We start from the raw sequence: 17,932 nt of genomic DNA, 5'->3' as shown, positions 1-17,932 counted from the left end.
TATTTCATTTACCAAAAAAGTTCTATGGTTCACAAAAAAATTTTGTTCAATGGAAAAAAGAGGTTGGTAATGTAGGAATCCCACTGTGTCACATGCCCTTAAAAGCAGGTTTTTTATTCGCAAAAACATGAAAGAGAAACACATTTTAATATTTCCTCACCGAGTCGGAGACAACAAATATAACATTTTCATGGATTTTTAAAAAAAATTGATAAAAATCGCGGTGTGAATATAAATTTAAATTGGGGATTACGGCCATTTAAATGGAAATCTATAGAATAAAATTGGCAATTTTTTGTGTGCGTGTTGACGTTTAAGGGATAAGCGTGACGGGCGCTGTTTCTTGTAGGACGTCATAACAATTGTCGCAAAAAGTTAATCAGTGTAACAATCACAAAGTAAATGCGGCAACCACTAACGGTGCGAAAGGTGCCCTAAGAACATTTTGCAATCGTAAATTGCGGTCAGAGCGGTATGGGTATGGCAACATTGTTTTCTCTAAGAATGCCCTCTAACTCTTTGCGCCTTTAAATCATTGTCATAATGGTGGTCAACAACTGCCTACGCAACTTGTGAATGGAGAATAGACAAGTCAAAAATAATTTTCAAAATGATGCGAAACTCAGTATCAGTTTGTTATTCAAAAAAATAATAATAATAATAATAACCAGAACCCTAATTTCGTAACCCCCAGTTTTCTAATTCCCAGAATAGCTGACCCACTCAGTTTCTCAGGGGGCAAGACGAAAATACGGTTGCGACTCACCTCGGAAGGGCCGCAGTGCGCGAGTACTCAGTCGAGTTTATTGCGCAATATGTGACGCGATCCGAGAAAAGGGACCTGCTAGGTAAAGGTGAAATTTTAAAGGACGAGCGATTTTGAAAAAATAATGCAGATACAAAATTTCTGTTTACATTCGTAGAAAGATCAGTTAATGAAATTATAGAATCCATTATAATCCGAAAATCGATTTTTTTGCCTAGTAGGCCCCTTTTCTCAGATCGTGGCAAATATTATGCATTGAAAACTGACTGCTGAAGTTGTGAAAGGCCGTGTTTCGCCAGAAATTGCTGAATAAGCTGCGATGAATGGGCAGATGCCTAGTCGTCGTGAAGGATCCAGGCGCCAGTTTTCCACAAATCTGGCCGTTTCCTGGTTAAAAATTTTCGAAACAATGGTTTCAACTTTTGGATGGGAAATTCATCTTTTTGGTTGAATTTAACTGTTTTTCATTTCAAATAAAATTTTTTTGGTTGAAGTAGTATAAACTATTATATGTTTCGTTGAGGATTCGTCTTTTTTAGTTAAAAAAGAAAATTTAGTTGCTTAAAATTTAAATTACTTTGGTTAACAATTTTTTTTAAATATTAAATTCATTGTTTGACAATTTAACTATTTTGTTTCCGTTGTTCGTTGAAAATATTTCTTTCTTCGTTAAAAATTTAACTATTTGGTTAACAATTCGTCTTGCATGGTAGCAAATTAGTCTTCTTGTTCAAAAAATCAACTATTTGGTTGAAATTTAAAGTATATGGTCGAATTTTGAACTCTCTTCTTGAAAATTAGTATTTTCTGGTTAAAGGTTTATTATTTAACATGAAAATTAATTTATTTTTTTGGAAATTTAACTTTTTTGCTGAAAATTGTTTTTTTTTTTTTAGTTATTATTAAGAATTTTTGCCTTCACTGAAAATTAATTATTCCATTTTTATGTTTTTCAAATTGAAAATTGATCTTTTTTTGTTGTAAAAATTATGTATTTTGTTAACAATTCATCTTTTTTTAAATTAAAATATTTTTTTTGCAATTCAACTGTTTTGCAGACAATTCGTCTTTTGGCTTAAAAATTCAAAAATCTGGTGGAAAATTGAAATATTTGGATGAAAATGAACCGTTGACACTACTTATTCATATTTAAAATTTAACTATTTTGGTAGAAAATTAAACTATTTGAAAATGTTAATATTTTGTCGGTAATTAATTTTTTTTTATCTGCAAATTCAACTATTTCATTTTTGGTTGAAAATTTATCCTTTACTAGTTGAAAACTCAACTATTTGGTAGAAATCAATCTATTTGCAGAAAATGCTTTTATTTTGGTAGATATTTATTATTTTTTGTTAAAAATTCATCATTTTGTTTAAGAATTCCTCTATTTTGTTAAAAGTTCTCATTTTTTAGTTGAATTCAACTAGCTGAAAATTCTTTTTATTGTTGTCGTTGAAGGATAGTTTTTCAAACCGAAATTTTAATGATTCCTCTTTTGGTTGAAAATTTCTGTTTATTAATTGGAAATTGTGCTATTTCATCTCGAATTTCATTCAAAATTAATCATTTCCGTTTTAAACATAAATTGTTTACTAGAAAAATTTGGCTTTTTAGCTTGAATTTGTTGAAATTTTGAGAATAATTCCTCTACTTGATTAAAAAGTTAGTCTTTTTTGTAAAAATTCGTCTTTTTAGTTGTATTCATGGTTGATCATTCATTTTTTTTTAAAGTAATCTTTTAAATTCAACACTTGTCTATTCCTTTTTTGGTAAAAAAAAACTTATCTTTTTTTAGTTGAAAATTGAACTATTTAATTGAAAGTTCACGTATTTTGTTAAAAAATTTCCTTTTTTTAGAAAATTAATCTTCTTGGCTGAAAATTGAGATATTTGATACAAAATTCAAGTGTTTTGTTGGAGATTAAAGTTTGTGTTGAAAATTCAACTATTTTGGAGTTATCTGTTTTGTTCGAAAACTCACCTGTCTTCTCAAAATTCCTATTTTTTTAAAATTTCAACTATTTGATTGAAAATGCAAATGCTACATTTTCTCTGTCGATAATATTGGTCTTCGAGGTATTGTTAGTGATTTAAATTTTGATAAGGGAATTCTCAACTTCTTTCAAAATTTTTTCGATTCCCCTCCCATGTGACAGGGACCCCCCCTCCCTATCCTCTTCTTAGAATGTCACGTAATATGTGGACGCTCCCTTGATAGGATGTCAACAATTTTTTGGTCTTAAATTAACCTATACATTTTGCTTTACATGCATAAAGTGGTTGATTGTCAAAGAAGCGCGTAACTTGAAATCGCATTAAAAACATCGGTTGACTTTCAACTGGCAAATGATCTGTTTGGTTTGATCTGAAAATCAACCGGCTTTTTTAAATTAAAATGTAGTTTCTTGCATTAAGGTGATGGGTGGAACAAAATGATCTGCAACAAAGAGGATAATTTTTGTAATTTTCTAATGTGTATAAAAGCCAGTATCGGGTAAATGTGAGGTGTGTGTGTGTGTTGGTTTGTACTCGGTACCAAGTCTAAGTATATACTGTATACAAATGGAATGCTTTATGGAAGCGGTCAATTGCAGACTATGCAGACACTAAGTTTGCATGGTCAGCGTTCGCCACGTTGTTCAGCTTCAGTTGAAAACTCATAGTCGCACCTATGTGCTGCTGCCACTTGCCAGGCTTTTCTCAATGCAATATCAGTGGTATGGTAGTGTGTACCTGGCGGCAGGTAACTGCACATCGACGCGGAAGAGCCGCTTCCGGGTATCTTAGAGTCCCTCGTTACTAGCTGCATCTGCCATTGTCCAAGGAGCGAGTCCAATGAGACAATCTTCTGGGTGGCGAGACACGAACCACAACTTGAGAAAACGGAAATAATCTCCAACAGGTTGGCATTGCAATCTTGGTATTTCAAGAAAATATAAGGGCCATTCCATTTCACATGAGCGCACTGCACAAAACAAATGTTGTTCGATTGTCATCAAACTGGGGTAAATTTGAGTACTAGAGGACCTAATATTGTAGGTGCAAACCATAACACATCATGTTGTATGGTAACGGAGATATGGGGGGTGGTTGTTGGTACAGTTGAACCATTGTTCAGTTAAATTTTATTGCGTCAAATCCAAAAAAAGTTTTGTAAGTTACGAATTTGAAAGAAAATTTGAGAAATTTAGAGAAGGCGGACGGTGGTGGATGATGATGATGATGACGATGACGATGATGATAGTGGTCAAGATTTTGATAATATGCGCATATCAAAAGAAAGCTTTAAAATTCGGGGTCAAATTTGGGTTTTTTTTTGTACAAAATCATTAATGGAACAATATAGACCAAATCTAATAGTAATATTTGATAGAACATTAGGTGGACCGACCATTTCTCAATTGAATATTATTACATTAAAATCGAACCAAATAGAGTTTGTAACTAACGAAATAAAATGAAAATTTGACAAACTTTAAGAAGGTTGATCATGATAACGATGGTAGTCACATTATGATAAAATACTTCTGGAAAGAAATTTTAGAATTCAAGCTCAAATTTGGATTTGTTTACAAAATCTTTAATGATACAATATTGACCAAATCTAGGAGTAGTAGTTGGTACAATTAAATGTCCAGATCATTGCATTGTTGTCGAAACTTGATTATGTCAAAGTCAGATCGAGTAAAGTTTGTAACTAACAAATTGGAAAGAAAATTTGACAAACCTTAAGAAGGTGGACGATGGTGGAACATGATGATAATGATGACGATTGTCGTTGTCAGATTTGGATAAAATACTAATTTAAAGTAAGTTTAGAATTTAGGTTTTTTTGTACAAAATTATTAATGGCACAATATAGATTAAATCTAGTAGTAATATTTGGTTCAATTTTAGGTGGCCAGTCCATTTTTCAATTCAATATTATTGCGTCAAAACCAAATGAAGTTTGTGACTAACGAATTCTAAAAAAAATTTGACAAATTTAAGAAGGTGGACGGGCTAAAGTTTGGGTTTTTTCACAAAATCTTTAGCGGTACAGTAGAGACCATATCTTTGAGGTGGTTGATGGTGGAAGATAATAATAATGATGATGATGGAGGTCAGATTTAAAAAAAATACATATTAAAATAAAGCTTAGAATTCGGGCTTAAATTTTTGTTACAAAATCTTTAATGGAACAATACAAACCAAATCTAGTATTCATATTTGGCCAGACCATTTTTCAATTAAATCTTATTGCATCAAAGCAAAATCAAATAAAGTTGGTGACAAACGATTTTAACAGAAAAGACAAACTTAAAGAAGGTGGGCGATTGTGGATGATATTGAGGGTTGTTAAGATTTGGATAAAATGCATATTAAAAAAATATTACTTGATTAAATTTGAATTTTTTCACAAAATCTTTAATTGCACAATATAGGCCAAACCTAGTACAATTCAGCACAACTTTAATTTGATTGAAAATCCAATATTGCGGTGCAAACTTGTTGGAATGCGGAAATATCCATGAGAGTAAAATATTCTTTCCTGGATATTATTTTTTACTTTATTTCATTCCCTGACTTTTTATTTAATCATTGGTTGCGTTTTAATTGCGCACTTTTACCACTTTAATTAGTTATGAATTTTATGGGCATCTCTTATTTGGGGCAAATATTTTAGGTTGTAAATATTGGAAAGTTATTTTAAGTAACTCAAATAATAACTGTTTGACTTTATTTCATTTTTTCGAATTAGCATTGGCCCTAATTTGTTTTAATCATTATTTCCATTTAGCATATTGTTTGTCATAATCTTGGCGTCCGGATTATGTCAAATAACAATCTGGTAATTTAAAAAAATTAAAAACTAGGACATCGTTTTTCGATTAAATGAATATCCATATTCTTGTAGAGAAAGTTTATGTATAATGTACAAAGTTTGATTTAAAATTGTTTAAATTCTCTATTGAGAAAGTAATTCGGAAAAAGAAATTTTTTTTTTAAATATGTACAAATAGAAGAGTAAAACATTTTTGTGTTATTTTCTAATTAAAGTCCTTGACGGTTCATTTAATCAACTGCACGAAGTATTTAAGTTGGATTAGTCTATATATACTTTTCGAGCAACTATTCGGATTTAGTTAATGCTACTGGGAATGTCGATTGCGCTAATCGAAATTCTAGTTCAGTTAAGTTAACCGAAATAGGATAGTTGCTCAAACAATTAGATTTTTTATAGACAAAGTCTTTAGCTTAATCTTTTTTTTTATTTTAATTAACAAGAAAATCTGTTTAATTAATTTTTAAAAAAGATTATACTATCAATGACAAATAAGGTGCCAAAAGTAATTATTTTCAGTGGATTTTAAAATTTTTGTATAATAAACTATTCTTTGTTATTAACACTAGATATTTGTAACTGGAAACTTGTTCCTCATAAAGAAAAAAATTATTGCAATTTTTTTCGATAATGATAAAGACTTCTACGGATTTCTCAGGATTCAGAGATTTCAAGGGATTTTTAATATTTCAATGGATTTCAGGATTTTAAAAGATTTTACCCAAATATTTTATACTAAAATTTAAAGATAGTTAATCTCCTAATCTAATATTTTTTAAATTGCTTGAAAACAGTTTGCTACAATTTTTTCAAATTTTTACTACCGTCGACACTATTTTAAATTTCTCAAATGAGTCCGAAGACCGAAATGTGAAAATCTGATTATTGAGTAACGAAGAAAATGATTTTTAAAATAAATGGATCAAAGAAGTGACTTCTTGAAAATCGTGTACTTTTAATTTTAATATACTATATATAGGGGATGCTGGTACACAATGGATAGGGGTTTGTTTCCACTCGATAATTTTAATTTTTCATAATGTGAATTATTATTTTTTCTAATTATTTTTACAATAAGTAATTTTCTTACACTTCTTGTAAAAAATATTATAGTTAATACACTCTGATTTAATATGTGCCAGTCTTCCCTACATATTATATACAGTACCGTCCAGGAGTATGAGGACATCTAAAAAAACTAGCAATTAAAAATATGGACTCACTTATTACACAATATCTCTAGAATAAATAAAATAATGATAGAATTCTTTCTTTAAAAGCGTTGAAAATCTCATTAAATTTCGCGTTTAATGAGCATAATTCGAAGTATTTTTGATGCATAGAAACTGAGTTGGTGAATGGGGAAAATAGGTCTAATTTCTGATTTTTTTTAGTATTTTAAAAAATCCCTTGCAAAATCTAGGTAAATAATGGTAAAAGTTTTTAATTTACGCAAAATAGGTCTTGAAATTTTCTTTTTAAAATCAATCTAATAAACTGTAAAGATGTTCACTGGTTCTCGAATTATCATAACAAATGTAGAGATGTGCGCAAGAAGAAAATCATTCGGCTTGCGAAGGCCTTTATATTTTTTATGATAATTCGAGAACCAGAGAACATTTTCACAGTTTTTTTTTCTTATAATAAATAGGAGACCTTAAGGTTGATTTTGCTTAATTTAAAATTTTGACCACTTTTTAGCTGAATTTTGGCACGATTTGACGTTTATTATTGAATATTGGTAAAGATCAGAAATTAGACCGGTCTTTCGGACTCACTAAGTCACTCTCTGTTTGTCAAAAATGTTTCAAATCTGGCTCATTTAATGCGAAATTTTACATCATTTCTAAAGATTCAACAAAATAATTCTATCCCATTTTGTTCCGTAGATATTCTGCGAGAAGTGAGTACATGTTTTTTTAATTGCTAGTTTTTTTTAGGTGTCCTTATACTCCTGGGCCGTACTGCATTTTTTTCTTCTTTTTTAATTGTTAGAGCTTGGCAGTCGAACTTGAATTTAAATTTAATTGCAAGTTTGGCATTGTTGGCTGTGTTAACAAGTCGTAAATGTTTTGTTTTTTTCTGTTATTCCATAAACACTCCTTAACATCTCGTTTCATAGGCTTTGAGACATGTTTCACTTGAGACTGACAATAAATAATTTTTTCTGACTATGCCTGCATTCCTCCTACAGGGAGTGGAAACGTTGGAAGTGGTGGAGGTAGCGTTGTGGATAGAACGGGTTTCGGGAGCGGCGGAGGTGGTGGAGGTGGTGGAGGTGGCGGACGTCCGCAGCCACGTGCACGGCGTACGCAGCGTCGTGTCACCCACTCCGAGAAACGCTATCACTCAGGTAGCGTGTTTTGACGCACCTTCTGGATTCAATCACGAAAAGACACGAGTCAAAATTTATAAAAAGTTCTTTATGTTTATTAAAAAGCAAAAGCTAGTTTATGCTCTATCTGTATTCTTCTATTTTGAATCTACACTACAGTCGTAAATTAAATAAAATTCACAGGATGCAATATTTGAAATCTTAGCTTTAGTTTGAGTCAATAAAACTTGAAAAGTTTTAGCGGATTCGTGAGTTATGACTAAAAATGTCCAAGCATATCTGCGTCGAATTTCAGCCGAGAATTTCTCGGATTTTCAATTTCAACTTTAACTCGTGCTGTGATTTTGAAAAGTTGTCTTAAAAAACTGAATTTTACAGGACGCATTTTTTTTGAAATCATACCTTTAATTTAGGCAGATAAAAATTAAAAAACATTCTTGGATTACCAAGTTATGACTAGGAGTGTCCAAGCTAGTCTGCGTTGAGTTTCAGTCCGCTACGCTTGGACATTTTTTGTTATAAATTGGGAACCCGTGAAGATTTTTTAAATTCAATGTGCTTAAATTAAAGATAATATTTGAAGAATTGCACCCTGTAAATTTTGGATTTTTTTCACCGATGTTTTTAATCATATCATGAGTTGAAATTAAGGTTCGAATTTCGAAAAAATCTTAAATTTGTTTTTCAACTTTCCACGTGATATATCATTTTAAAGGAGTAAAAAAAAACTCTGCTTTGAGTCATTTGATTTGAAATCATGAGTGATTTCACCGCTCGTGCTTGCCGTGTTGATTATTTCCGACGGTAGTGTACATAAACTTTAATTTTGTTTATGCAAAGGACTTTTCTTAATAAAATTTTGTTGACTCGTGTCACATTGTCCTAGAAGGAGCCCAAGGAAGAATTTTATCAAATTAAATCCAGCATGTTTGTCTTTTGTAAAGTTGTGTAGTGTGTGTAGCTTTAAGGTGGTCCAATATTTTTATTTTTTTATTTTCATGCTCTCACTCCCCACATTTCTGAATTTCCAAAAAAAAAACGTCTCTTGTTTAATCAATTGATTTTTTTGTAATTTGCAATAGAATCGTTAGTATTAGGTGTATTGAATTGTACCTGCTATTTTTTCTTCGTAATTAATCCAAGAATATGAATTATTAATTACTTTTTAAATTAAACCACATCGCCCTTTTTACAGGGTCCAAAAAACCCATAAGTGAAAAAATGAGATTTCGCGTATTTTTAACGTTTATTCTTACTTTAGTTACGTTCTTTTGTTGCAAACATTATTTTTAATAAGATGTTACGTTCTAATGATCTTTTGATATTTTACAAATTTCTTCAGTATTTTTCTTTTTTCTACGTTGTTCCACTTTTCTTCGACTTTCCGGTATAATTAGGCAATGATTTATAAAAATTAACAAAAATAAATGTCCCGACCATTGGTTATTGTTTATGACATTATTTTACCGAATTATTTTACAAAGTTGTGGTTTTTTCTCAACTTCTCAATGTCGAATTGTATATTATATATAATCTATACTGATTTTTTTTCGCATCTAAAGACTCGACGAAAAGTTGAAACATATAAAAATAACGGAAACTTTGGAGGTTAATTTAAGAAAAGAGTATTTTAAGCAGTAATAAATTGTTTAAACAATTTAAAAGAAAAACAGGGTATTATTAAAAAGTAATATCTTGCTTGTTCAAAATAATTTGTGCAAGAAAATCCCATAAAAATAAGAATAAATGCCGAAAATACGCAACATTTCATTTTTTCATGGGGGTTTCTTCGGGAATCCTATAAAAGGATATCATGGGGATTGGATTTTAAAAAGTAATTATTTCTTCGTATTAATTGATTAATTCTGAAGAAAAATCTGCCATGTATATTCCGATACATCTAATATTATCGATTCCATCACCAATTATTTTTAAAAAAACAAGGTTTTTTCCCATGAGAAAAACATGTAAAACTTAATATCTTATGTTCCTTTTTTGGGAGAGAAGCTCAAAAATCAGGTAAGTGAGAGCTTGAAAATTAAAAAGAAAATTTGCAATGCATTTTGGGCCGCCCTGGTATAGCTTATTTATACACTTTGACCTTTGGCTTGATATGTAGAAAGTAATTTGATTTCAAATATGTAAGTGCTTAAAATACTCGTATATGGTTGTGGCATTACTCCTTGTATCTGTCGTCTTGCTTTCGATTTGGCTTAGTTTTGAGTGCTTTGCTTTATTTTCTCTAATTTTTATTTTATTCCCGTTTTAAAATTTTTCCAAAAAAAGAAACTTTGTGATGAGGTGGGAATTGGATGGGATGGGACTAGATGGAATGGAATAGGATGATTTAATATGATATGGTATGATTGGATGTGTGGGATGGCATGGTTGGATAGGATAATTAAATGAGAGATGTTTTTAATCGGATTAGATGTTTGGAAGGGATGGGATGATTGGATAGAATAAGATTGCTGGATGGGATGAGGTGTTCGGATGAGAGAGTTGGGTTTGTGGGAATGGATGGTTGGATGGGATTATTAAGTGTGATGCGAATTGGATGGTTGTATAGGATAAGATGGGATAAGTGTGTGGGTGGGATGGTATAATTAGATGGGATGGTATGGTTAGAAGAGGTAAAATGGTTGGGTGAGTGATATGGGATCTTTAGTTGAAAGGAATAAGATGTTTTGGTGGGATGTTTGAATGGGATAAGGTGATTAGATAGAACCAGATGGTTGGATGGGATAAGAATTGTATGGGATGGCTAGGTTAGTAGGGTAGTATGGGATTCTTAGATTCGATGGGAATTGCATGGGATAGGATGATTTTATGGGAGGAGATTGGGTGGGTGTGTGTATGGGATGACTTGATTGGATGGGATAGGTTGATTGCGTGGGATGAGATGGTTGGGTGTGTGAGATGGTATTGTTAAATGCAATGAAAAATTTTGATGAGATAGGATTGTGTCACGGGATAAGATGGAATGGGTGTGTGGGTGAGATAGTATGGTTGGATGGAATTGTTAAATACGATGGAAATTGGATAGTTGTATGGGATGAAATGGGATAGGTGTGTGGGTGGAATGGCATGGTTGTGTGGAATGTTTTAGTGGACGGCATAAGATGCTTGGGTGAAAGGGGAAGATTGGATGAGGACAGATGGTTGGATGGAACTATTGTATGGGTTGTTAATTATATAAGATGGTGGGATGAACTTCTTATATGTGATGGGAGTTGGATGGAATGATATGGTTGCATGGGATAGGATAGGATGTTTGGAATTTGGATGAGATATAATGGTTAAATGGGATGAGATGGGGTGTAATGTTTGGATGGGTGGAATAGCATGGTTGGATGGGATAGGATGATTGTGTAGGATGATAGTTGGATGGGGATAGATTGGAATTTATAACTAGTATTCATAAAAGATTCCGAATGAATCAAATCCAATATCAGCATGAAGGGACTGAAATGAAATAATGAAGTACATACTATATATTGGGAATTTGGAGAGTAATTAATTTTAAGACAGCCCTTTTTATGTGGATGATTAGGGTAAACCAAACATCTGTTTCTGTACATATTGATTATTGATTAACTTAAATGAATAAAACTCTATGAATTAGTTGTAAATAAACAAATTTAAAAAAAAAATTGAAGTGGAGTCTTGATTCGAGCTACATATCATAGCCGTTGTCTATGTGTCGTTGTGTTGTTGTTGCATGCAGGAGGCCGACTGATTCCTGGAGGGATCGCCAATCCCCTGGGATCTGGCGGCTCCACAGGGCACCCCGGGAATACGAATTCTGCAGCCATCAGACGCGGGAACCGCAGACTCACGCGGAATGAAAGCCGATATCACTCTGGTGAGTATAACGATCACTGGTAACGAAAAAATAAAAAAAAAAAAAGTGTAAAAAAAGTCAAAGGAGTAAAAGGAGCAGCTCTCCGTCCCATTAGGCAGACTATGGGCCTCCTCGTAACTCTTTCTTCATGCATTCAAATTATATCATCAAAAACAGGGTGTCTGACAACCTTCAAAATCCTAAAATTCACGAATTCCCCTTGAGTTTTTAATAAGAACTTTGAGTTTGAATTATTTTTCTATTCTTTGGTTTTCAACCAAAGCCTTTTTACCAAAGAAACATAGGGGGAATTATGCTAGAGTAGGTCAAAAAAACTGACAAATATTTTATATTATTTATGGTTATATATTAATTAAAATGTTGTTTCATTATTTTCTAGTGTAAACATTAAATATTAAAGAGTCTTATATTGCAATTGTTAATAATTGAAGACTATTTTATTGCAAATCTTCAACACTGAACTACATATTCAAAAAAAAGTTGAAAATTACATTTTACGTTATAAATTAATTAATCTTGATTTGTAAATGTTAAAAATTGAACTTTAAACAGAAACTTAAAAATTATATAACTTTAAAATATAAATTTTGAAAATTGAAGAATTTTCTATTCTATATTTGCAAAACTCAAAAATTTATTCAAGATTTTTCAGTTGTAACGCTTGAAAGTTACAGAACTTTAAATTGTAAATCATTAAGTTGTGTCATCAACCAGATTTCTGAAAACGTAAGTTTAATATGTATATAAGAATCACGATAATATTACTAATGATATTTCGAACAAAAAACATTTTTAATTAAAAAATTTCAAAACTTTCAACAAACATTTAAGGTAACAATTCTTTTTGCAATTAAATTTTATCTTACAATCGCTTCTCACTAATTTAAAAAAATGGTTGATTTTACAAAAATAATGGCTTTCTCTACAACTCTACTGTTTTTAATTTTGAAAAGAAATTTTTCTACGGATTAAAAAATATCAGAGAAATTTTTTAAACAAATAACTTTATTTGAAGATTATACACTTATTTTCTACATTTCTTTAAAAAAATGTTTTTTTTTTTGTTTATAAGAAATAACTGATAATATTATTTCAATTCTTAAAATCATAGAAACATTTTTTTCAGAGCTAGTTTTTGGCAAGATAATAGCTATCTGCAAATCTTTAATTTGGATCATATAGAATTGAACTTTTTATTACAATATACAATCCTAAATTATCTTGTTATATTTAAATAAAAGTCAAAGGGTACTGATATCTGTTCAAAATTAATATTTTATGAAAGAAAATACAACTATTTTATTGTTTATTTTAATTTATTATTAATAATTGTATTTTATAGTATTTTACATGTAAGCTTATCTTTTTATTTGATAATTAGGCAATCAAAGTAAGAAATACGTAATGAGCTATTTTTGCTGGTTAAGATATAATTTATCTTTTGTTGATTATGTAATATGTAAACAAAATTCCAAGGCACTGCGTGTACGACTGTGGTAATTATTTCATAGATTACAATAAATGGATTAGAATTTTTATTACAATAAAATATTATATTTCAATAGATTTTAAAAGACTTCGAAGATTTCAAAGGATTGCATAAAATTTTAAAAATTAATTTTCGAAACTACTTAAAAAATCACTTTTAACAATCTTCAAACCAAAAGAACACAATTTTTACCAAAACAGTTAAATTTTTGACAAAAAAAGATTTTTGAGTCGAGAATGAAAAAAAAACTTCGCCCATATTACAATTTGAGTAAGTTTAAAAAAATTGGAGGGATTTCGAAAATATTTCAGTTTCAAAATTTCTTTAAAAATTAATTTTTCTAAATAAAAACTGATTAAACGTTTTCCCATAAATCTTAAGAGTTTTCTAGAGCCTTTTCAACTTCTTAAAAAGCTTTGCAATTTTTTTCAAAATTATCACAAATTTAAAAAATTTTTTAATTTATGGAAATCTTTTTAAATTTCAAATAGTTTTTACTATTTTCAAAACATCTAAGCCTTCTTCTACCTTTTAAAGTTACTCGAATATTTTATCTTTTTTTTTCAATTCTGTAAAAATAAAAAAAATTTTACTTAGAATCTCAATATTCTTTTTTGACAATTTATGAAATCGCTTATAATGTTCAAAAATGTTTTGCATAAATTTAAGAAAATTTGTTTATTAACGTGTAACCTTTCAAAAATCTTAGAAAGCTTCAAAATTTTATTTCGAAATACTAGAAAGTCTAAAAAGTTTTAAATTAATTTTGAATCTTGACAAAACTTCTAAATAGCTCTTAAATATACTCGAATTTTTTATATAATTTTTTGATCTTGCAGAATTGATGAAGTTTGCTTTAAAATCGTCCACATTTTCTTTCGAAATTTGAGGAAGTCACTTGAAATTCATTTTTAAAATTAAAAAGTCAGTTAAAACTTTCTGGGTAATTTCGAGAATTTTTTTATTTCCTTGAAACCTTTAAAAATTCGTAAAAATCTTCTCTATTTCCGAATTCTTAAAAAATTGCATTTTCTTTACTCTTTTTATGAAACCTCACCATTTAAAGCATTTTTGAATGTTTTCCAAACTTCTTAAACTTTTAAGTATCTTGAAATAATTCAGTTTTCATTTTTTTTTTATTTCTGCTAAATTAAAGAAATGTCCGTAAAATCTTCCAGATTCTTTTTCGGAAAATTTTGAAATCTGCCGAACTTAAAACTAGTCTTTTAAAATAAAACCTGTGTCATTTCAAATTTTCACAGAAAATCAATAATATTTTACAATATTAAAAATCATTTACAATTAAAATATTCTCTTTCATCACTAATATTTCGAAACATTTCTAAACATTTAGAAATACATTTTATCAGGAAATAAAATAACTCATTTGAAAATTTTTATCGTGAGAGTCACTAGACGATACCCTGTGAAATCGTCAATTTTCAATTTAAAACAAAACAAAAAAGAACAGAATAATTGTGTCAATTAGGACAAGAATTATGATAAATTTTATGAGTAGGCCTACTGATCGTTTCCCATTTGTTTCTTTTTATCTCAATTGCAGAAGCATTTATAGGTAATTTAGTAATCTACTGTTATCGGACTCTCAATAAATTATATCACTGGTATGACTAAGTAACAGAAAGTTCTATTTTAATATCTTTGATGATAAAGGCTAATCTTAGATCATTTCTAAAATAATAATTTACCATTACGATCACGTTTCTCAATCTTTTTTACTCTTTCAAACGACTCTTTTTCACTGTTGAAATCCAACTACATTATTGAATAGGTAAAAAATTCCGCGTCTGTTTAGAATTTAGTTTATTACAAACAAGAAGTAAATTACAACTAGCTGGATTGCAAAATCTGTTCTTATTTAACTCTCTTGGAAAATAAAACAAACAAAGAGAATTAGTCAGTCAAATCTGCCGCTCGCACACTTCCCCTCTCCTCAGTTCATCCCACGCCCCCTCCCCAAATTCTTCATTCAGTACTTCCCCCAACCTCACTTTCCCATCTCATATTTCTTCTTCCCTTGACCTCACTTCTCCTGCCTTACTCATCCTCATTTCTTACCATTTCTCCTTCTTTCTCTCCTACTTTCTCCACTCCCCCTCCACTCTTTTTTCGTCACTTACCTTTTATCCAGTCCCCTCAATTTCCATCACTTCCATTCCCATCATTTCACCTGCTTTTCTTCCCTTCCTCTAATACCCCTTCTCTCATTTTCCCTCACTTTAACTGCTTACCCTCCTTTCGTATCCTCTCACTTACCCTATCTGATCGTTTTCCTTCACTCTCTTTAATAGCCATCCACTTCCACTACTTCCCCTACCCGCATTTCCCCTCACTCATCTCCAGTCATTTTATCTCTTTTCCTCTACTTTCCTTCCTTTAATTTCCCTCAATTCCTCTACTTACCCTCCCCTCATTTCTCTTCACTTTCTTTACTTTCCCTGTCTTTAATTCCCATCACTTACCCAGCTTTCCTTCCCTTGATTTCCTGTAGCATTACTCCACTCATTTCCCCTCCTTCTCCTTTACTCGTTTCCTCTCACTTCGACTACTTTTTTCCCTGCATTTCTTCTTACTTACCCTCCTCTCGTTTCCCTTGACTTCACTACTTTCCCTTCCCATATAACCTCGCGCTTCCCATACTCTTCCTTTCCTTATCTTTCCTTACTTACTTACCTTAATTTTTCTTCACTTCCACTACCTTCCTTTTCGAATTTATCCTTATTTCCCCGAATCCTCCTGGTTGCATTTCCCTATTTTCCCTCACTGTCCTTACTTCCCCTCAGCTCAATTCTTCTACTTCTCCTCCCCTTATTTCTCTTTACTTACCCTATCTCCTCTCAGCTCAATTCCCATCAATTCCTCTTATTTCCCCTCCATTCATTTCCCCTTACTTGCAATACTTTCTCTCCTCGAATTTTCCCCCAATTTCCCCTACTTTCTCTCATTTCCCCTAGTTTCTTTAATTTTCTCTCATTTACTCTACTTTCCTTCCCTTCACTATAAAGGTTTCTGTCCGGGGCTATGAAACCCAACACAAAGGAATGGGGACGGAAGAAAAAAGACGAACAATAATGATCAAAAGTTAACTGTGGTATCATAATCACAACTCCCCTCGCTTATAATTATTTTTTTTTTCGTAATTTAGATAAGTAGTAACATTAGGGTGGTCGAAAAATGCATTAGAAATTTGTTTTTCGAATTTTCACGCATATCATCCCCAAATTGGTTGAAATCAATAAAAAAATAAATAGCTTTAAAAAAATCCCATAAAATTTAAAGCATAATTCCCATAAGAAAAAAAATACGATTTTGTAAATTTTATTCAGAATTGTCAGCAATAGTTGACTTGAGTTGAAACTCAAAATTTATTTTCACAATTTTGGAATACAAATTATTCATTAATTTTTGATTAGCACTCCCATAAGTTTGTTTTATAGGGTCCCGAAAAGCCCCATAAGTGAAAAAGTAGGTTTTTCTGAATTTTTGGCGCTAATTATGACTTTTTGCGTTTTTTTTATATAAAAATTTTTTCTAATATATATATTATTGCTTTCTATTGACAATTAGATTATTAAATATTTTCTTTATACTATTATTATTATTATTTTTATCATTTTTTTCTTAGAATAGAGTTAGAAAGTCGCGCTTTTTTCCAAATTTTTAACTTGTTTTCAACTTTTCAATTACATCGAGGCAGTAATCAATTAAATTTAACAGAAATAATTTTTTTTAACAATTTACTATTATTTATAATAATATTCTCTAAGAATAATCCTAGAAACTTGAAGTTCTTCATCAAATTTTGCACTTCTGTGATTGTGATTAATTGAAGTTAATAAACATGATTGTTTAAATAATATATTATTTTTAATAATATTTTCTTCGAATAATCCTAGAAAGTGATTTTTTCTGAAATTTTCAACTTTTTGTCCACTTTTCACTTAGAGTGATGCAATAATTAATGCAATTTAACAAACAATTGCTTAAACAATATATTATTATTCTTAATAATATTATCTTCGAAAAATGCTAAAAGGTTGAGGTTTTTCTAAAATATTCACCTTTTTGCCTATTTTTTACCTAGAGTAAGGTCAAAATTAATTAAATTGAACAAACATTATTATTTTAAGAAATTATTATTGTTTATAACTATATTCTCATTCAGTAATGCTAGAAAGCAGTTTTTTTAATTTTTAAATTTTACTTTGGCTTCTCATTAATAAAAGAATAATAAATAAATAATAGAAAGAATTATTCTTTAAACAATATCTTTCCTTTTCTTGAATATATTTTTCTCAAATAAAAACAGATATTTGAAATATTCTTCAAAGTTTCTATATGTATCGTATAAGATGTTAGCTTTCTTAAAATAATTGCTAAGAGCCTTTTTGTTTTAATAATAGTAATATTTATATGATTTTTCCTAACTGAAAAGTCTTAGAAAAGCTGAAAATTTCAGAAAACCTTTCAATTTTCTAACGTTATTTATAAAGAAGATCTTTATAAACAATCATATTTCTTAAATTTCATTAACTTTTACCTCGCTTTAAGTGAAAATGGACAAAAAGTGCAAAATTTGAGGGAAAACCCGCAATTATCTAGCAATGCTATAGAATATAGTTATAAAC

The 17,932-nt window shown here is 30.3% G+C and overlaps 1 protein-coding gene across 1 annotated transcript in view; it reads left to right on the top strand.

Moving 5' to 3' along the window:
* Positions 1-17,932, top strand: part of LOC117175912 (disco-interacting protein 2) — a 132,678-nt gene that overhangs the window by 27,919 nt on the left and 86,827 nt on the right. Inside the window, exons 3-4 of the mRNA XM_033365754.1 lie at positions 7,789-7,947; positions 11,657-11,794. Of these exons, the coding sequence (XP_033221645.1) occupies positions 7,789-7,947; positions 11,657-11,794 (297 nt within the window). The remainder of the gene's footprint in view (positions 1-7,788; positions 7,948-11,656; positions 11,795-17,932) is intronic.

This window comes from Belonocnema kinseyi, chromosome 7 (genome assembly GCF_010883055.1).
Source record: "Belonocnema kinseyi isolate 2016_QV_RU_SX_M_011 chromosome 7, B_treatae_v1, whole genome shotgun sequence".
Taxonomy (NCBI): Eukaryota; Metazoa; Arthropoda; class Insecta; order Hymenoptera; family Cynipidae; genus Belonocnema; species Belonocnema kinseyi.
Note: the sequence above shows the minus strand (reverse complement) of the source record. Positions and strands in the feature narration are given on the sequence as shown.